Source organism: Phocoena sinus, chromosome 1, assembly GCF_008692025.1.
Source record: "Phocoena sinus isolate mPhoSin1 chromosome 1, mPhoSin1.pri, whole genome shotgun sequence".
Classification (NCBI taxonomy): Eukaryota; Metazoa; Chordata; class Mammalia; order Artiodactyla; family Phocoenidae; genus Phocoena; species Phocoena sinus.
Window position 1 is genome coordinate 32,209,463 of NC_045763.1, and position 21,205 is coordinate 32,230,667.

The following is a 21,205-nucleotide window of genomic DNA, read 5'->3' on the forward strand; positions in this document are numbered from 1 at the left end:
ACCAATGACAACAGCAACACTAGTCAAATACTAACCAGGGAAAATTTCTTACCTCTGCCAACTCAGATTCAACAAAAGCAAATCCTCGGTGCTTTTCTATAATAGCAGAAATGGGTAGTTAATATGTGGGCAATAGGAGGAAATACGCCATATCCAGATGCCATTCAAAAAGCAAAAATCTAATTTTTACATTTTTCTTGGTTTATTCAACAATGTTTCCAGAAATATTAAAGTCATTTTGTGTGTTTTAACAAACATACTAAATAGTGAACTAAGTTTTTAAATTTTGTAGTATTCAATTCTACCACTAAGAGAATGAAAGATTTAAGTTACTTTCCAAGCATTTTGGGAATCTTTGTTTACAAGACTTACAGAAAGTAGAAAAAGTTGTTGATCTGTCAATTACTCATTCCAACTGAGCATCAACTGCATACAGAGCACTGACTTCACTACCGGGTTAGGTGACTATTAAAGCACAGTGCTTGGCCTCAGGAAAAAGTTAATTTAGTTGGTGGAGAGCAAGAGCAATAGGAGTTACTAATTTATAGAACTCAGAGGTAGAAGGACCAAAAAGCCAATCTTATCCTTTCATTTAAGCATTGAGGCAATGAAGGCTCAGAGAGTTTAAGTGTCGCACAAAGTTAGTGGCAAGGCTGGGTCTAAAACTCCTATCTTAGAAAATAACAGCCAAGGATGAAATAGAAACGTGCATATAACTGTGACACCAACTGAGGGAAAACTCACCCAGGTGAGCAGAGGCCAAGGCTCCCCTGCCGAGGCTAAGCTTGTCCGCTGCCCTCTGCTATTTAAAAGCATAGCTGCCGGGCTTTCCTGGTGGCGCAGTGGTTAAGAATCCGCCTGCAGGGCTTCCCTGGTGGCGCAGTGGTTGAGAGTCTGCCTGCCGATGCAGGGGACATGGGTTCATGCCCTGGTCCGGGAAGATCCCACATGTCGTGGAGCGGCTGGGCCCGTGAGCCATGGCCACTGAGCCTGCGCGTCCAGAGCCTGTGCTCCGCAACGGGAGAGGCCACAACAGTGAGAGGCCCGCGTACCGCAAAAAAAAAAAAAAAAAAAAAAAGAATCCGCCTGCCAATGCAAGGGACACGGGTTCGAGCCCTGGTCCGGGAAGATCCCACATGCTGCAGAACAACTAAGCCCGTGCACCACAACTACTGAGCCTGCGCTCTGGAGCCCACAAGCCACAACTACTGAGCCCGCACGCCTAGAGCCCGTGCTCTGCAACAAGAGAAGCTACCGCAATTAGAAGTCTGTGCACTGAAACAAAGAGGAGCCCCTGCTCGCCACAACTAGAGAAAGCCCATGTGGAGGAACGAAGACCCAATGCAGCCAAAAATAAATAAATTAAATTAAATTAAAAAAAAATAAAAACAAAAATAAAAGCATAGCTGCCAAGAAGGGAGGTCTGGTCAACAGGGACGGTGGGGTGATAGAACACCCAGACCTTTTAAGATATTTCTAAGATTATCTTCCTACTGGCTCTTTTTTCTTTTTTTTTGAGTTTTATTTTTTTATACAGCAGGTTCTTATTAGTTATTCATTTTATACATATTAGTGTATACACGTCAATCCCAATCTCCCAATTCATCCCACACCCCCTCCCCCACCACTGGTTCTTACTATATGGTTTATATATTAAATGATCAGAAATCAAAGCCCCCAAATGATTCCAAGGTAGAGAAAGCCTTTCCTCAAATCCAACAAATTGTCAATCTCTGTCAATTTCAGCCCATAACCACCCCACCATCCTGGCCTTGCTGTCCTCAGAACATTCCATCACCAAGATCACAGTCACACTGGCCTAGAGAGATATCCTCCTGAACTTCAATACATACCAGCCATACGCAGAATGTTCGTGACTTAAAATGTCTCAAGTTCTTTTCCTGGCATTAGGCAGCTGAATGTGACACTGAATAAACACCTGTTTCATAATCCAGTGGAATCTGAGTATCTGTGATGTCTCCAGAAGGAATAAAAGCAGCACGAAGAATTTTGCCATCCATCTCTTCTGCCAGCCCACCTGCAAAGACACCAAGTGCTTTCTGAACCGATGTCCCCCACACTCTTGGTACAGCTGCTGTAACACCCTGTCAGCAAGACAGCCACAGGGAGGGCAAGGAGGGGTCCCTATAGTCTTTTGGGTATACAAATGACTTGTGAGGTACACTCCTCTCCCCATCCCTCTTCAGACCTACATCTAGCCCCTGGTTATTGTAAATGGGCTGACTGCTTCCAGTTTCTCTCTCTCTACACAGCCACTAGAATGTCTCCAAGAAAGGGCAAATCTGATTACATCACTGTCCTGCCAAATAGTCTCCAAAAGTTCACCAATGACCACAGGACAGAATCCAAATTCTTAGCATGGCACGTAAGACTTTCAGAACTTGAGCCCTGCCCACCTCTCTAGCCTCTTCTCTCCTTGCTTCCCCAATGCAAATTACTTGCCCCAAGTGCTAGACTGCTTCATCCCTCTGGGCTTTCACTCTCGCTGCTCTCCATTCAAGCAACAGCCTCTTCCAGCTTAGCTACCTGCTAATCTTTCAAATCTCTGGCCCCTGTGCCTCCAGGAAGCTTGCCCTTACCTCTCTGGATGGAGTGGTCATTTCCCAAAACCCCCAACCCGCCTCTTGTTAACACTGCCATACAATAGCATCATAGAGTTCACCAACCCGCGTAGCAAGGCTACTTCCGTAATTTCCCAACTATTCTTGGAGTTCCTTTACCTAAGGGGGCAGGGCTGCAGAATTTAGGGAATGAATGAGCATGACAGTTTGGGATGCGGTCTGAGGTCGCAATAACAGATCTCACTACCTCCCAGGGTCCAGGGTCAGAGGGAAAAGGGCTCTGGGCAGAGCTAGGGCCTGCAAAGCCATTAGGTCACAGATGCTGCTCACAAGCTGAGGGGTAGACCCCCACAAGAGACCCCGGCCCAGGCTGCCACATGTCGCCTGGGGCCCTGGGTCTGCACCCAGTCCACACGGCCCCCAACTTGGACTCAGTCCGAGCCCCGCCTCAACCCCACGCCAGCTCACCCTAGTTCAGGACCCATTTGGTGGCAGCCATCTTGCTCCTCGGCTCTTCTGCCGGAAGCCGTTACCTGGGCCCCGCCTACGCCCCACTCCCTCACCGGCTGGCACGCAAGCTTCCACACTGCTCAGGTCCCAGGAAGCTAGGTTTGGAGGGACAGTCTGACGTTAATAGAAGAAACACACACACTCGCATTAACTGCGGACACTAGAAAACAGGGGAACCTACATTAGACTGGGCCTTTACATCGGTTAAGGTGAAAGCATACCTTGAGAAAAAGGGGGAACCTACCAAGAGGCACAAACCAGGGAACATTGCAGGGAAAGGGACCACCTGGGTAAGACCCTGAGGAAGGACAGCCTGCTAAGTTTCAAGAAGGGAAAAAAAAGTGTTGCTGCAGGACAGGGAGGGCAAGTAGAGTAGTTGACCCTGACCAGGTTAAGGTCGCTTCAAGGACTGAAGGAACCACAGAACATTTAGGCCTCCAGCCACTTGGATCTCTGGAAACTTTTCCTACTGCCAGCTGCAGAATCTGAGCAAGTGGACCTGCCTACAGGATAAACTGACAGTAGGAGATAAGAGGGGACTGGCAAACCCCGAGCAACACAGTCCAAGAAGGGAGAGGCAAGATAGGTTCTGCGTGTCTCACCACGTGTCCTTGGAAAGCACGCCAATGCCACCCTTTACCCCGATTTTCCTGTGCCAGACCCAAGGTCTGCTGTGGCTGTACTAGACTTCTGTTCCCACTATAAAGGTCCTCCCACAGTAGAACACAATGGGACAGTTCTGCACACCTTGCTAATCCAAAATAATCTTACAACCATCAGGAAAGGATGGCAAGATATACAGAACTTCACTTGACCCTATTTACATCCAAAAATTACTTGCAGTGAAAACTGGAATTTATACAGAAAACTGTGGTCAGAGAAAAACAGAGGCAGTTTTATGGAGATTTTTTCTTTATTGAGAAACTTAAAACTTGGGTACATCAAATAAAACCAGTTTCTGGGGAGAAAAAAATCAAACTCACAATAGAAAAAAAAAAGTTAACACTGTTTGGGCCATATCAGAACCCAGAGAATATATTCTTTTAATTGAAAAATTCTAGGTGCTTCATAATTGACCTTTTGATACAAAATGACCTATTAAATTTGCAATTTGTGGTTCTTGGTGTTGAGGTCCATAGGACAAGCTAGGACGTCTTCAAACCTTGAGCTGAATTCCATGAGGGTTTATTTGGCTTTTGAATCCTGAAAAGAAAAGCACCGACACTATGAATACAAAATCAAAAAAACCTCAGAGACGCACGGAAATCTCTGATGTAAGTACTGTAGAGCAGGGTCTCAGCCTTGGTGCCCACTGACATTTTGGCCCAGATAATTCTTCTGTGGGGGCTGTCCTGTGTATTGCAGGACGTTTAGCTGCATCCCTGGCCTCTTCCCAACTAGATACCAGTAATATTCCCAGTTGTGACAACCAAAAATGTTTCCAGATATTGGCAAATGTCCTCTGAGAAGGCACCCCTGGTTAAGAACCAGTGCCTTCGAGGGTACTTGTATGTAAAGCCCCAACCTTGACCCTTCCTGGCCATCCTTGCTTAAACTCAAAATGACAGGGCTCAGGCCCTTGACAAGGGGCTATGACTATGCCAAGTCAAACCCTACCAACACACGAGCTCTGGCCCTTACCATGTGCTCTTTTCCCTTGCCTCTGCCCATGTTCATTTGGTCCTCTCTTTTCCCCATCTGGAGGCAACCACCAGTCCTCGTCAGAGGTCCTAGTTAAGCTTCACTGCCCCAAGTCCCTGCAGACAGAGGCCCTGGCCCCCAAATGCAGAAGTCGATGGGAACACACCTTGTAACTGTAGCCAGGTGTGTCTGTCTCTCTCACTCTGACACCAAGGCCTCTGCCCGCTGTGTTTCCAGAGCTAAACTGTGGATGCCACACAACTGACCTCACAACCTCAAGCCAAACTAGGGAGATGTTCATAGAAATGAGGCTGTGGGATCGGTTTACGACAATGCCTCATATATCCACCATTATTCGAGACAGACAAGGTGATTCTTGAGAAAGATCTAACCAGGTGCTCTTTATGGAGAAAACTGTTGTTTGTGTCTTCTAATTTACCACCAGGACTCTCTTTGTTGCATATTAACTCATCCAGGTGACAGAAAAAACCCAGGTGACAGCCTGCCCAAGTTATCAGGTTAAGGGATAGAAACATGGCTCTACATATACATTGCCCCTAATCTTTCAGGGAGATGGTTCAAGAGTCATAACCATTGCAGAAAATAAAGAGCCAAACATACGGTTTGTCCTTGTCTAAGAGGTAGCAGCAGCAACAGCGCCCACCTTCTGGGCAGCTTCTTTCTTGGCATGATGAGCCTGTAGGACCGCCACAGCTTCATCCACCTGTGAGAAGCTCCAGGTGGTCAGTGACACCTGAGGAGAGCCCCTCCGCCCCTCCCTGGCGCCCAGGCCCAGCGGTGGCCTCTCCTGGTGCTGACCACTCTCCCAGATACCCACGCGCCAGCAGCCCTCAGGTCACAGGCGAGGCACGAGGAGGTCACAGGGGCAGCAGACCCTTCTCTCTGCCACCCCTGGGTGTCCAAGGCCACCCCCTGTCCTCCTGAGCCGAGTGAGCGGAAGCCGCGGGGGTCTGGGAACCTGCTCACCTTGGAGCGGAGAGACTCGGGGGACTCCAGCATGTGCAGCAGCTCCGAGTTGTCAATCTCCAGCAGCATCCCCGTAATCTTCCCAGCCAGGTTTGAGTGCATCGTCTGGATGAGCGGGAACAAACGTTCACCTGTGGGAAGGTATTCTGTGAAAAACCCAGTGGCATCCCAGTAGAGAAGGGACGCTGGTGTCCAGGTCAGTAGCAGCTCTGACCCCCTCTTCTGCAAGCACGTGGGTCACTCACCCAGCATCTGTTTCTGTTCCTGCGGGGGTGCTGCAGCCAGCATGGAGGCGGTCAGCGGCTCCTGCCCCTGCACGTGGACCGCAGGCTGGGGTGCCTGGGAACCAGGAGAGGCGGCGGATTAGCACCCGGGTAAGTACAGGGACAGTGGTCATGTGCACAACCACTCGAGTCTACTGAGTTAAAGAGGAGAAGGAGGTAGTTGTCTTTGCTGTCAGGGAACTGACTGCAGTCTTGGGGATTCAGGGAGAGGAACAGAGTGGTGTGAGCAAAAAACACAACCAACCACAGTTAAAATGCCACGTGCTATTCGGAGAAGGGAAATGACTAAGAAAAACCTACAATGCTACACAGTCATTTACCAAATGATTTTACTTTACTCAAGGCTACAACGATCATAATTTACCCAAGGCTGCCCAAGACATTGAAGCCTTGTTAATAAGTAAGATACCATGAACATTTGTATGTGTAGCCCTTTCCTGAAAGTTAGTTTTCCTTTAGGGTGAATTCCCAGTAGAGACTGGGTCGAAGGACATGAATAGGAAAATGCTTATAATTACATCCTGTATCACTTTCACTGAACCGCATGTTTGTTTTGTTTTTTTGGCGGTACGCGGGCCTCTCACTGTTGTGGCCTCTCCCACCGCGGGGCACAGGCTCCGGATGCGCAGGCTCAGCGGCCATGGCTCACGGGCCCAGCTGCTCCGCGGCATGTGGGATCTTCCCGGACCGGGGCACGAACCCGTGTCCCCTGCATCGGCAGGCGGACTCTCAACCACTGCGCCACCAGGGAAGCCCATGAACCGCATGTTTTTATTGTATTAAATGCTGAGGACCGTCAATACCAGTCACAGTGCTAAAAGTAGGGTCTTATAGGCAAAAATATTTCTCATAGTGCCAAGTTCTGGGAAATTTCCAACTCAGAACACAGAGCAGGAGGAAGCAAGGCCCAGCACAGCTCCTCCAAGCAAACTACAGAGTTCTGCCACAAGCTCGCTGCTTGGCCTGCCTGAGAGGCACAACTCTAGAGATAGCAGCTCCAGCTTAGAGAACCTGAGATCCAGGTCCAATTCCTCCACCCAGCCTAATACCTCTGAAGATGAACCTTTCATCTAAGATGTTCTTTGCCACCCAGTCACCTGGAGAGCAGCTAAGGATCAATTCGACCACTGGATGTGAAAGTGAAATGGAAGCTTCAAAGAGCTGAGAGAGCCCACGCACACGGTGAGGAGAGCAGGAAGCACAGCTGCCTCCTCGGGGGCATTACTAAGCCAACCATTATCAGAAGAACACGTGCAAGCCCCTTCTCTCCCACTAGAGAGTCTCCCAAGGGCAGGGTCACCACACGGGACACGGCTCCCTGACACAGAGCAGGCATTTAATACCCGTTGAGGGAATCCAAGCAAGGCAGCTTTTGAATCACGTGGAAGCAGGGGGGACCCTTCTAGGGTTCTGTTTGATGGACCTCACCTGCAGGGGCTGGATGGCGGGGTGAGGGCTGCGGACACTGGAGGCGTATTTGTAAGGTGCAACAGCCCGAGGAGCAGCGGCGGCAACAGCGGCACGAGGCGCTAGGCTCTGCACAGCTGTGGGAACACCTTAGGAAAAGGACAAGTAAAATTAAAGCCCATCGGTCTGGGCAAAGACCCGTCAAATCCCATCTTTCCCCATTCTGTGTGCATCCAATACCACCTCCAGACTGGCAGCTGTCAGTCAGCCCTTGCTGGGCGGCACCAGCCCCACCAAAGTCCATAGCCAAGCGGTCCGGGCACTCAGACCCTACAACAGACCAGCAAATGCACATCAGTGTTGGCAGCAGATGTCCAACTGGCCACGTCCCACGGAAGGAGCAATTCCAAAGCATGTTCATACAGCACACATCACACATGGGGCCACTACCGCTACTTTCGAGGAAGAGCCAACAGAAAACATACAACTCTTGCCACCTCTTGGAACACAGGACATAATCTGCAAAAAAGTCCCTTGAATCTCCCAACCCCACCCAAAGAACAGGCTGCTTCTGTCGTCATTCAGCTAACAAATTTCTACAACTGACCTTGTTCAGGTGAGTCACCGATGAGGCAAAGAATCTTAAAAGGAACCAACACTCAGAACTCATACTGGTTCCCTGCTCCTTAAGTACCCACCTAAGCACACAGCTAAGAGTAAAGAACCAGGACCGGACAACACGGTGAGCCCAACGAACTGACCAACCCTGAGCAGAGCCTAGTCGTCCTGACTCCCTCCTCCCCGGGCCACACTTCAAGGCCAGTTTGCTCACCGACTCTCTGAGCGGTAGTAGGGAGGCCACGAGAGGCCGGAGCATTACCAGTTGGAGCCAGATGGCGAAGAGCTGGACGAGGCCCAGACTGGCGTATAGCACTTGGCATTCCTTGGAAGCCTGGTGAAGAGACAAAAAATGCACGTCACTCAAAGCGAGAGTGGCATGGACATATACACACTACCATACGTAAAACAGATAGCTAGTGGGAAGCAGCCACATAGCACAGGGAGATCAGCTCGGTGTTTGTGACCACCTAGAGGGGTGGGATAGGGAGGCGGGGGGAGGGAGGGAGACGCGAGAGGGAGGAGATATGGGGATATATGTATATGTATAACTGATTCACTTTGTTATAAAGCAGAAACTAACACACCACTGTAAAGCAATTATACCCCAATAAAGATATAAAAATAAATAAATAAATTTAAAAAAATGCACGTCACTGATGAACGACACAGCCGAACCTAGGCTGTGCCTCAGAGGGGGCAGGGAGGGGAGGCCAGGACAGGTACATCCTGGGCGATCAAATCACTGTTCCCCACCACCTACCTTGAGGTCTCCCACCTTGCTGCCAGCGTGGATTAGGCCTCATCTGTGCTAACTGGTTAGGTGTGTAATATGGAGGTCTTCCCTGAGCCTGTAAGAAAGAGCAGCCAAGCCCTTTTATTTAAGGACCTGAAGCCACACTCGAGAAGTATCTCATCTCACCTCATCTCACTACCGGGCCCTAGGCTAATTATTCAGGACAGAGGCGCTCTCTACTCGAGCTTGGGGGAGGGACAGCCAGTTAACAGGGACTCTTACTTTACCCCTGTCACTGTGTGTGCACAACCACGAGTTAAGTCCTTCCTTGTTTTATTTGAAGGATCTTTACTGTGACATTCTAGAATCCAATATCCAAAACTCCCTCTCCCCAACCACTGCGGACTATAGGAGCAGCTATCAGCAGGCAGGTTCCAAGCAGACATGAGCATACTGCATACCCACCTGTGGAACTGCTGGCACAAAGTAGCCCCCAGCTGCAGGCTGGAACTGATTTAAGATGGCATTGGCGGGGAGCGCTCTCATCCCGGCCACCCGCTGCATATACTGGTTGGTCAGGTGAGCCTTTCTCTCTTCTTTTCTCTGGGCCAGGGCGACGTACAGTGGCTTGGAGCCCACGATGCGTCCGTTCATCTCCGTGACTGCTTTGGTTGCCTCTTCAGGGGATGAGAAGCAGACAAAGCCAAACCCTTTGCTTCTCCCATCCTCCAGCATCACCTACAAAACGAGACCAGCCACTTAGCACAAAGGTGTCTGTGTGTTAAAACCTGGGTTCCACTCCAAGAGTTACCAGGTCTAGGTCAAGGCTTCACAGTCCAGTCCCACAATGGACCCCAGACCAACTGAGTCACCAACTGAATCACAAAGTCTAAAGGGAGAAACTAAGCTTTTTCCTTTTTAGATCCCCACGTGACTCAAGTTCCCAAATACTGTGATATGGCTAATGGTTGAACCAGGAACCCGAAGATGTTTCCTCGTACCTAGAAGCATAGCTATCTCTGGGAACTCACAGAGATCTGGACATTAGCATCAAGCAACTTATTTGTAAAACTCATCTGCCCAAGACCTTGGTGAACAAAACTTAGTAAGCTCTTAGCAAGGTTAGGACATGCTTTTGAAATACATGTGGGCAGGAGTCATAAAATCAATGACTGCCACCATTAATTCAATGAGAATAAACACAGCAGAACTACAACCAGCCGGGAGACAAGCAGCTGGATTCTAGTCTCACTCTGTAATCTCTACATTTCACTCATGTCTTAGCTCACCGCCTGGTGAGCCTCCTGAAGTGGAGGACATGGGAGTAAAGATGTGTATCAACCCAACACCTGTCTACCAACGAGGTGGACCAGTAAGGTGTGTGAAAGTAATGTGACACCTTGATCTTGGGCATGGTGCCGGGAAACTTCAAGATACGGTTCTTTTGCTCTCTTCTTGCAAATGCCATCTTGACTCCTGTGCCGGTCCGCTAAGAGAGACTATCATTCCTTGTGCTGCTGGAGGCCCGTCACGGGGGTGACAGGAGGGAGGGGGTGAGGAACTGAGGAAATTCCTGGGGGTGGCTTCTGGCCAACGCCCTGCGACCACTGATAATGCTCCTGGGTTGTGAGTGACAAGCTAAGGGCCAGGGCAGGGTCACCAAGTCTTTACCGGCCCACTGGCCTCCTTTCTCATCCCCTGGAGGACTCTGTGACATCTGCCTCACCTCTGTGGAGCAGGTATAGAGTCTGCAACAGGCTATGCCCCAAAACTTTCCGATGCCATCAGTGCCCACCACACACCCAAAGCACCAAGGACACACAATACAACTCTTCACCTAACCAGCATTCCCTTCTCATCCTTATCTTCACAAGGGGGGTTGTACTTACTCCCCCAGCTAACTCAGTTGCTATCATTATCAAAGAAAATCAAGCAGATGACGCACAATGCAAAACACGGAAAAACAAACTTTCCACTCCCCTCTCCTTCTTTAGGACACCAGATGGAAGTTCCCAACCCCAGCTCCAAAATCCTCAAACACCTTCGTTCAAGGAATAAGTGTGGCAGAGTTGTAGAGACAGGCCTCAAGACAAGTGAAAGACAACCCGTCTGGATTTCCCCTGCTCATGCTGTGGCACCATCTGTCCCCACACCAGCACAAAGCAGCAAAGAATGGGAAAGATTCAGGTGCTCTTGGGGGGCTGGCAGGGAGGCACTGAGTCAGATGCATCTCCACATCCCAGTACTTGGGAGACAGTGCAATGTTAACCTAACAAAATGTCATTTTCCAGAGCATATACTCAGATGGGTAACCGAATGCCAGGAGGAATTTGCTAGATGAATGTGGTAGCTACTCTCAGAAATGAAAATTTAGATCCTATTCCTTCAATGAAGCAAATGCAATAAACCTCTGCAAGTTTACAACTTCTGCTTTCAATCCCCACATCTCAGTATAAAATACCTTAGCACTGGTGATTGATCCAAAAGGAGAAAACTCTTTCCTTAACTTTTCATCGTCAATGGTGTCATCCAAGTTCTTAATGTAGAGGTTCACCCCCTGAAGCAGAAAGATCTGTTAATTGCACTTCTATACCTCACACATTTCCTAAGACAGTGGTTCTCCAAATATGGGCTCCAGACATGCAATAGCAGTATCTCTGGGTACTTGTCAGAAATGTAAATTCTCAGGCCAGAACCCACACCTAATGAATCAGAAGCTGTGGGACCCAGCAATCTGTTTTCATAAGTCCTGCAGGGGATTCTGATGCAGGCTCAAGGCTGAGAATCTACTGCTGAAGACTCTGACAGGACCATCGATACAGTCCCAGCCTTTCTCACAGCTGGTCTGGCTGACCACTGACCTAGCAGGGCTCTCCTTACACCGTTCCAAACAAAGTGGTATCATTTAAGTAAACAGAACGCACATGACTAAGAACAGGCTGAGGCTTCCAGAATAGAGTCCCTAAATGAATAAATTATCTTCATCCTTGTTCCAGAACCGCTGCTGTATCTGGTAGGTACATCCTGTTAAACCTGATGATCTTGAGAGAAATGAGAAGAGGAGACTCATGGTCCCCAAAAAGAAAGCCTGCCAAACTAAGGATGCTTTTGCCAACATCTCGTGGTACAGCCCCTGCTGGTAGGCTGGGCTGCGACCACCTCTTACCTGATACCGACTAATTCTCTCCTGTTTCAGCTGTTCAAATTTTCGCTTTAACTCGGCCTGCCGTTCCACTTTCTTCTGTGCACGGCCGACGAAAATGACTTTCCCACTGATTTCTTTTCCATTCATCTCCTCCACGGCCTGAAGAGGAAATACATGATTTTAAATCAAGATGCAGAGGCAGGGGCCTTGCTCTGGAGGTCTGTTAAGTCCCACCAAATATTCTGAGAGAAAAAAATCTTCCCTACAGGGCTAAAAATTAATTTCACTCTGAAGTCAGCTAAGCCAATCCAAACTTCCTCATCAGTAAAATGGGGTTAATATTTAAATGGGTCACTGGTCCAGATAATTCAGTGAAAAAACTGTACAGCTGTATAAATACAAGCACGGTAGACATGAGCCTAGGTTGATCATCTGGCTGCCACTAAATTCCTTACGTTCTTTCAGGGTATTGAGTGATACACGTTGAGGGCCTAGCACAATGGTTCTCCCGGAAGCGGCTACTGTTCTTTTATCAGATCAGCAACTCGGGGCCCTTGGTTCCCTCACCTATGAATGGGAACAAATGCCTGCCCTACTCTTTCAACCTACAGGGCTGAACAGCTGAGGTGATGGGCACATGCCAAGTGCTTTGAAAACAGTTAATGTGAAATCCCTCAGGAAGACAATTCCAGAGCACAGTGACCATGCATCACTACTAGGTACTCAGACAATTACAGCTCAGCTCTACCATGTGCTGGCAAGGCCCTGTCCACACACTAGGGCCACTCCCTACAAATCCTCCCCGACCCTCATGGTGCTCTCACCTTATTGGCATCCTCGTGTTTTTCATAACTCACAAAGCCAAAGCCTTTGGATTTCCCACTGGGATCTCTCATCACCTTGACACTTAGAGTCTTACCTGTTACCAAAGACAGAACTATTAGTAACAGCATCTCTATCACAGCTCAAGGAGAGAAGGCTTCTCTAGGAGCCCACTTGAAACAAGCTCCTGCTGAGCCCAGATGGACTCTAAGAAAGAGGCACCATGCCTGGCCTTCTACTTCTGACCAAGCTGCTGAGATGGCCTTGGGGATGGGACAAAGTAGGATGAAGCCAAGAGCCAAGGCCTGGAGTCTATTCCTATCTACCCTGTGGCCTTTGTCATACAAGGCATTTTACTTCTGGGTCTGGGTGGGCTCATCTGTTAAGTAAAAATAGAGGAATTCCAGGTCTGGTGGACCGTGAAAGGGGACACATGGGACAAAGGACCCTGACTTACCAAACTGGCTGAATAGCTCTTTCAGACTCTCATCATCCACCTCTTCCCCAAAGTTTTTGATATAAACATTGGTGAATTCCTTAGCTTTGGCTCCAAGCTCAGCTTCCCGCTCTTTTCGAGACTTGAATCTGCCCACAAACCTAAAAAGAAACCGTGAAAAACAGTGATCACTCAGAGGAACAAAACACGATTTCCAGGGGCCCGAAGGAACGCAGGTTAAAGGCTGACAGGAGAGGTTAAAACACACGAGTTCCCATCCAACCACCAAGAGAGCAAGCTCAGAGACGTCCCAACTCCCCAGCAGAAAGAGAAAGAGGCAGGACTGTCCTACAAGGACCAGCCCCAGGGCTCCTGGCTCAGGCCAGGGCTCCTCCTACCACATCACACTGCCTTCGTGAAGAAACCTGAAGACCATGTTTTTAAAACGTTCATTTCTGTGCATCTATGTAAATGCATAGAAAAGGTCTGGAAGGATACAAACCAAACTGTTAACAGTGGTTAATCCTAGGAGTGAGACTGTCGGAGTGAACTAAGAGGTAGCCTTTGCTTTTCTTACTTTGTTTTGGTGCTGTTTACACTTAACAGGGAAAGGTATCCATACATGAAAAACCTTTAGGCTTTTTTCCAGTGATACCTTTAGAAGACCTGACCACTGGGCACACGCACATCACTAACACAAGCCATCCCCTGGTCTGTGCGGTAACACAAAGGACAGAAATGACTCTTGCTTGTCACAACCAAGATTTATTGTCCCTTCTCTCCCTGCATGGCTTAACTAAGATCCCCATCTCTCCATTCTGAAATAACCACACCAAAGCAACAAGGTCTATTACGAACAGTCTTCTGCAATGGGATAAGACTTTTCATTGTAACCAAATTAATTATTGCTGTGGAGCCAGCCTCGTATTTGAAGACCACTGAGTCATAAGTTAGCCACGTGGAGGGGACAATTTGCATCAACCCCTAGCGAGTGACCCCACGGAAAGACCTGAATCACAGAAGGCCAAGGTCACATGACTAGTACACAGCTCCTGGTCAGTCCAGGGCCCTCTCCACTCTGCTGCTGGCCAAGACCCCTGCTCAGAGTGGGCTTAAGAGCTGCCTTCCAGCCAGCCCCTGTTGCCGACGCTCACAAAACCCACAGACGGATGCTTTTAAGGGAGAGGCGGCAGGCCAGCCATGGCTTGGGCAGAAAGCCCACCTTGGCGAGTCAAAAGGGCTGCCATGGCTCGGGCAGGGAGACTCACCAGCCCTGGAGTGGAGAGGTAGGAGCAGGCCACACTTGGGCCGAGAACCAGTAGCCGCCTTGTGTGTGCCAGTTAATACCGAGGTGGGGCCACGGCTGGCTCATGCGACGGCTGTTGCTCCGGACTGGGACACTCACACTTTGCGGTCATTGAGGAGCATGCCATTCATCTTCTCGATAGCCTTGTCGGCAGCCTCCTGGGTCTCGAAGTGGACAAAGGCATAACCCTTAGAGCCGTTCTCATCACACACCACCTGTCAAAAACAAGGCGGGCCACTTCAGCGCCACTGCCCAGCTGCAGAGACTCGAGAGCCGTGTGGGCTCCTGGGTCTGAGAGGCCTCTAGCCCATCCATGTTCAAAAGGCAGGAGACTACAGCAGGTACCCAATAATGTTCCATTTAAAAATGGTAGCCACCATTAAGCTCCTTCTATTCCAAATGTCTTCTTACTTCATTAAAAAAATATATTAAGATCTGGGTGCAAAACCACAGGGCTACAGAATGACAAACCAGTTTCCAAGCCCACAACAGAATTTCAGTCTAGTGTGGAGTCAGACATGTAAACCACCACCACACGAGCTGTACAAAATGCTCCACATAAACAGGTGCGTGGAGAAGGAAGAGGGTGAATTCATGCTTCTAACATGACTAAGTACAGCTTCCTGGAGACCAGAGGCATTGCTCTGGTACTTTCCAGCCCCCCACTCCCCAGGAGAAACCTTTTGATGCCTTCCAAAGCTAGAAAACAGGAAGGATATTTCAGGCAGAGGGAAGAATAAACAAAGACACGAAAGCGCCTGCTGGTTTATGCTGGGCTGTGGCACCGAGGTTTGCTGCAGTGAACTTTTAGACTTCAGAGCCATTTCCAGCATTTTGGAAATTATCATACCCGGTCACCCAATTCCAAGCAATTCCCCATCTGGTATTTGTTTTCATGATTCTGTAATTATTCTGCTGAAATCATTTAATCAGTGTTTACCTTGCAGGACAGAATGTTTCCAAAAGCCGAAAAAGTATCATAAAGTGCCTTGTTATCTATAGATTTGTCCAGGTTCTTGATGAAGACATTTCCCACGCCAGATTTTCTCAAAGAGGGATCCCTCTGAGACCACATGATACGGATTGGCTTTCCCTTAATCACATCAAAGTTCATGGTATCCAAGGCCCGCTCAGCTGCAAGAGAGAAACATATTTCAGTCAAGGATATAAAACGTTACCTGCCACCATCCCAGGAACAGATAACTCCAGAACTTTCAAGGTAAGCACTCTGATGAAATTCAACTCTATCAAAATTAAAGGACATCAGATTCCTCTAGGCTGCAGTGCTACTGAGGCTAAGTTCTAGCTAATCGTCCTCCTTCGTGGCAGAAGTCTCAACCCCTCTGGGGTAAGGAGGTTATATGCAAGATAATCTAAATGGGTTTATAGCACCAGGATCAAGTAACGCCTCACATTTGACTAAGCTTTATCATTTATAAAGGACTTTGCAGCCTAGTGCCCACCAGGATGGAGGTGGAAGAGGTGAAATGATCCCTCTTATAAAATGGACAAACTTATGTTCAGGATGGCTAAACGGTATAGCTAACTACTGACTAAGAAACTAATGGCAGACTTTCTGATTATTTTTCAGTAAGGTATTGCATCAGCATCATCAACTAGCTGTCACTTAGTTTACAGCCTGTCTATGAGACAAATGACTAAAAAAACCTGTGAGCATTCGATTGGGGAAAATGTGCTATCTCCAAATTCAGCCCAGTTTCTTATATTTTCAATTTCTGAGAACAGAAATCGATTCTGACAAAAAAGCCTCAATCATCAAAATGATGGCCACACATGGAAATGTTCTTTGTATCATCAGGACAAGAAGGATGAAACTGCAACCCCTTTCTGCCTAAGTTGACAGTGGAGGCAGGCCCTGCACCTAGTGGTTTCTAGGCTACCTAGAAGTCTTCATCTGCATTCTACGGAATTCCAGGACTTTCAAACGCCCTGGTGCCCAACGAAGTTCTCAACCCAGCGCTTGGGGATGCTTCCTTAGCTTCCCAACCCAATCCATGTATACACCACGGAGACCATTTAAAGAACCAGAGACCAAAATAACCCTTACCTGTCAGCAGAACACTTCTCTTTACTGGTAGTAAAAAGGACCCACACCCACTTCCCCTGACTTATGCACCGACATCTCCCAGAATCTCCTCCTCCATGAAGGGATGGGGGTAGAGGGTGTTTCTCCCACCTCAAGGCACCATCTCACTTAAAACAGGGACACAATCCGTAACTCTGCCCCTCCACAGGCTCAGCTGTCCAGTCAGCCAGCAAGGTATCTCCTTTGCCCTATTTCCAACCATCTTTCCCACTTTCCTCAGGTGGGCTGGTTCAGCATGAGAGGGGAGGAGATCAGGGAAAGTGGGGACGGCAGATCCAAGTCAGTGCAAGTCCGGGACAGAAAGAAGGGCTTGCTTGTGAGGACTCTGTGATCCACAGCCTGGGACCCCTAACTGTGTTGCGTGAATTAGCAGCCCATTTCAACACAGCTCCTGTCTATTTCCGGAGAGGGCTGCACAAGGCAACTCGGCTTAGTCTGACAAATCTGGCTGCACTTATTTATAGCAGGGAGAGGTCCTGCAGAGGTATGTGTTGGCAGACACACTAACCAATGGCTTCTGCTACTATCTCTAAGTGACGGGACTTTTGCTCAGAAGAGTCAAGGAGGCAGACAACAGCCAATGTGCCCACTACTCCCCCCTTAAAAGGCCACACTCAGCTACCTTCTTTGTGCCCTGTGGCCAGACACAACTCAGAGCACACTGAACTGACGGTAGCAGTGCCTTGTGTCTCTCAACAAGTCCAATTCTCTGGTCTCAGCTGCATCCTGGGCAAGTGACATTCTCTGTGCTTCACGGACAGTGAACAAAGTGGTGACAAAAATAGGGACCCGGAGATCCTTGGCCACAGAATGGCTTGTTTCTCCCAGTAATGGTCTCTACAGTTGTTCCCTTTTATTCTGGAGTCACGTGCAGCCCCTGATTAGGTTTCTTCTGGCCTCACTCGGGCCAGGCCTGCAGCATACCTCTCCACGCTCCAGGCTATGGCCCCAGTCAGGGCTGGCAGAGCACTGCACCCACAGTCCCAGCTTAGCCTCCCACCTTTTGCAGCTGCTTTTCTCCCTCAGAAGTCCTATTTTCTTCAGATGGGATGAAGTAAAAGGGTTTTGTCAAGTATAAAGCACTGTGCACAGGTTGAGGCCATAATCCCCACCAGCCTAGCGGATTTCCAAGAGGCGCTTCCCCAGACTACCTGCGGACCACGCTCCACAGCCCAGGGCTTGTCCAGAGAAAGAACTCCTCCGCCCCGGTGGCAAACACGCAGAGGAGGGAGCTGGCCCAGCACCACACACTCTCTGGTGGGGCTAACACAAGTGCCTGCTCAAGTTCAACACACAACATTGTTCCCCTACTTTCTACCTGACCGGAAAAAACCCCTTACCAGCACAAAGTCAAAGACTCTTAGCCCAGGGTACAGTAAGGGGAGGGGGCAACAGCTTTGCCTAGGTAAAAGTTTTTAAGTAATTGTGTTTCAATCATCCTGTCCCTTCCGCAGGCCTGTGAGGGGCCCGAACACCTGGCCACTGACCAGGCAAGGCTCACAGAGCAAACCGCCCACATACGGAATGACAGCGACTTCCTTCTGGTCCTGTTTTACAGCCTCCTTGGGCTCCAACCCCACCAGCACCCATTAGCCCAAGGTCACCCTGTTAGCAAGTGTTGTGGAAGCAAGACTGAAACTCTGGTCGTCTGATCCCAGGATCCCGCGTTCTCAACTCCCATGGCTCGTCCCCGACTAGGGCTTCTGTGGCAACGTGCTGTCGCGATGCCCTCTCCACGGGGGTGGGGACCTGCCCGGAGAAGGAATCTTAGGGTCCCCAAAGAGCCCACGGACTTGTGGCCACCGCTTACACTCACCGTCAGCCGGCTGCTGGAAGTTGACGTAGGCATAACCCAGGGAGCGGCGGGTGATCATGTCGCGGCAGACCCGGATGGACAGCACAGGCCCCGCAGGACTGAACTTTTCATACAGCATGGCCTCGGTGACGTCCGAGTGCAGGTCACCCACGTACAGGGAGGCCATGGGGTAGCTGCTGGCCGCAGCGTTCATCTCCCCAGCCCCCAGCACCCCGAGCCCCGCCAGGAGGACTTCTTAGGGGGGGCCACACAGGACAAAGGGGGCTCCGCTCCGAGCCGCGGCCCACAGGTGGCAGTGAAGCTCAGAGAAGCTGGAGTCGGCTCCGAGGGCCGGAGAGGAGTGCGGGGACGGCTCGGACGAGACTGCCCACCCGCAGACAAAAGGCTCTCAAAAACAATATGGCCCTCCCTGGGAGTTTGTTAATTTTCAGCTGTTCTGGTCTGGAAGCTCCCAATTGCAAAAAATGAAAACAATGAAAACGGGGACTGTCCTCCAAATTACAAAAATTCTTCCCGAGGCAACCCAGTGGTGCCCACGGCGGCCTCCGGAACGTGCGTTTCTCTATAAATATAGGCCTCGGGCTCCCGACGGTTTAAGATTACAGCAACCCAGGAAAGAGAGAAACCAAATATTTGTCGGTACCGACTCGGCAAACCCCGGGCAGCCGAAGCGCGCAGCCGCCTCCCACGCCGGGCCGGCGAAGGGCAGCGCGGACACGTGGAGCGCGGAGGCCGGCGCGCGGGGGGCGAGGGCGGCGGGCGCGGGGCTGCCACGCGGCGCGGCCGAGAGGCGGGCTGAGGCGCGTGGACGCGGGCGCGCGAGCGGCTCACCACCGGACCGACGGACGGGGACCGACGAACGCCCAGGTGCGGCGGCGGCGGCGGCGTCGGGCAGGCCGGAAGCGTGCAAAAGTGACTTCCCCGCGGGTTCTCCGAGGAGGATTCGCTCTTTTTTTTTTCTTTCTTTCTTTTTTTTTTTAAGATTTTAAAGGGTTTTCGGGTTTTTTTTTTATCTTTTTCTCTTTTTTTTTCCTTCAGGCTGCTAGGCCCGAAAGCGGCGGAGACTGCGGCGACCCGGGGCGGAGAGAGGCGGCCGGGGGAGCCACCGCTCCATTTATACCCGCCCGCCCCGGGCGCTGCTGGTCGAAGGGCGCCTCGCGACCTGGGCGCAGTCGTGCCCGCCCACTCGGCCCGGGGGCCCGAGGCGGGGCGGCCACGCGAGAGGGTCCCGGCACGGCCGCGCGGCGCCACAGCGACCCCTGGCGCGCGGAGGACCGCTCCGCTGGGGCCTCCGCCGGACCCAACGGCCGCTTTCCCTACGAGTGGGTAGAGAGTAAATCACCCGCCCCTCCGGGACTAGAACCCAGGGATAAAGTTACCCACCGGCACGCATCATATTTATAATCGATGTCTTGCCTAACTGTAAAATAAAGATGACATAAGATAAATTATAGTTACATAATAGGTGCTCCGCTATGTAAATGACTGGGCCCAAATAACGGAGAAGACGTTCTGAAGTTTTTAGAATACTGGGACCTAAAGGTAGAATCATTGGGAACACGACAGCTACTAATGCAGTAGTGCCCGTGGGTGACGGGATTCTCTGGAAAGATGAACAAATTTGGGGAAAGCTTCAATAAAACAAAATACAATCATCTTTCTATTTACAAGGTAGTGGTGTTCCTGGAAATTTAGTTGATATTTAAGGGCACAAAATATGTTCTGTTCCCATGTAAAAGGGAGTCAGGGTCTAAGCTCTGATAGTTATGAAAAGATTTTTCATCTGCATGAGGGTCTGGCAGGTCATTAGAAAGCCGTGTGGTACATGGGACAAGTCTATTCCATGTGGCCCTGTCCCCGTGCATTGCAAGATATAATAGAGATGGCATCTCTTCTTCCATAAATGCCAGGAACCACCCTCATCATCACTGTGATGACCAAAAATGGAAATTACTAAAAGCACACAGACACTCCCATTGAAAAGCATTGATTTGATTAAATGAATGAAGAAATATTAGTATTATATATTCATTCAAAGAAATGGGCTCACTCTCTGTCAATACCAGATAAAGGTGCTGGGGGATACCATGATGGACAAGGCAGAGGAAGTCCCTCTCTCCCTCATGAAGTTTATATTCTAGTTAGTGTATTAAATCAAGAAACATTTAGGGAGCACTCCATCTATAGGTAGATCCCCTCCTCAGGGAAGACTTCCTAGACCACCCAGTGGTTTAAAGCCTGCCAGCACTGTTCATCCCAGCACAGTGGGTCTGTACTGGATAGATGGTATGATCTGTCAAGAGAAAGAATGAGTCCAGGGTTGGGAAGAGGAAGGAAAAAAAACTTCATGGTGAGGACATGGCTGCAGGTGAGGTCTCTGTAGTATAGCAGGAATGTCAGAGCTTTGTTTTCTGGATTCGTTCATTTGTCATTCAACAAACTTTATGTGGCATTTCTAAGAGCCAGTCTTGCTCTGTTCCAAGTGCTGGGGAAGACATGCGAGCTAAACATTCATGGACCATCCTGCCCTTATGAAGGAGAGAGATGAAAAGCAAGCAAATATGGGTGTGTATAGAACTTGTGAAAAGGGCTTTGAATCTAGAGACTTTTTGAGTGTAAGAGCAGGGGAAACCCAGCCCCATCCTCCCAGCAGGAGGTCAGTTCCACCTACAAAAGCTCTATTTCCTATAAGCAACAATGGCTCTGCCCCTCAGGAAGGAAGACCCTTCCTTGTCCACAGACAGGGTCTTTGAGATCTTGGAGGTTTGGTCCAGGCAAAAGACAGCACAACTTTGGACCGTTGTCACA

At 49.6% G+C, this 21,205-nt stretch overlaps 1 protein-coding gene and 1 non-coding gene across 16 annotated transcripts; both read right to left on the reverse strand.

The window, feature by feature from the left end:
* Window positions 1-3,983: 3,983 nt before the first annotated feature.
* Window positions 3,984-19,519, reverse strand: PABPC4 (poly(A) binding protein cytoplasmic 4). 15 transcript variants are annotated; one of them, XM_032643552.1, is made up of 16 exons: window positions 18,398-19,023; window positions 15,415-15,608; window positions 14,574-14,689; window positions 13,190-13,329; window positions 12,735-12,829; window positions 11,932-12,069; window positions 11,227-11,322; window positions 9,231-9,503; window positions 8,793-8,880; window positions 8,292-8,363; window positions 7,655-7,741; window positions 7,433-7,560; window positions 5,966-6,059; window positions 5,721-5,851; window positions 5,355-5,457; window positions 3,984-4,295 (listed from the first exon to the last, which is right to left on the reverse strand). In XM_032643552.1, exons 1-15 carry the CDS (start codon window positions 18,588-18,590, stop codon window positions 5,368-5,370), a joined length of 1,935 nt encoding a protein of 644 aa, XP_032499443.1. In that variant the 5' UTR covers window positions 18,591-19,023; the 3' UTR covers window positions 3,984-4,295; window positions 5,355-5,367. The 15 variants fall into 15 exon arrangements, 11 of the variants coding, with proteins under 11 accessions (XP_032499443.1, XP_032499436.1, XP_032499459.1 ...); XM_032643545.1 differs by having other exon boundaries at window positions 3,987-4,295; window positions 5,398-5,457; window positions 8,244-8,363; window positions 8,808-8,880; window positions 18,398-19,518; XM_032643527.1 differs by having other exon boundaries at window positions 3,991-4,295; window positions 5,398-5,457; window positions 8,244-8,363; window positions 18,398-19,517.
* LOC116745543 lies at window positions 10,822-10,956 on the reverse strand. The gene has a single exon (XR_004347463.1). It is a non-coding gene; the product is annotated as a small nucleolar RNA SNORA55 (small nucleolar RNA).
* Window positions 19,520-21,205: the final 1,686 nt, after the last annotated feature.

Bases quoted from the DNA above. Each gene is read 5' to 3' on its own strand.
- PABPC4 (XM_032643519.1), bottom strand. From the start codon at position 18,590: ATGAACGCTGCGGCCAGCAGCTACCCCATGGCCTCCCTGTACGTGGGT. The intron at 5,852-5,965 runs GTGAGTGACCCA...ACCTTCCCACAG, and splicing joins GGAACAGAAACAGATGCTGG to GTGAACGTTTGTTCCCGCTC. The intron at 5,458-5,720 runs GTGAGCAGGTTC...AGCTTCTCACAG, and splicing joins CCGAGTCTCTCCGCTCCAAG to GTGGATGAAGCTGTGGCGGT.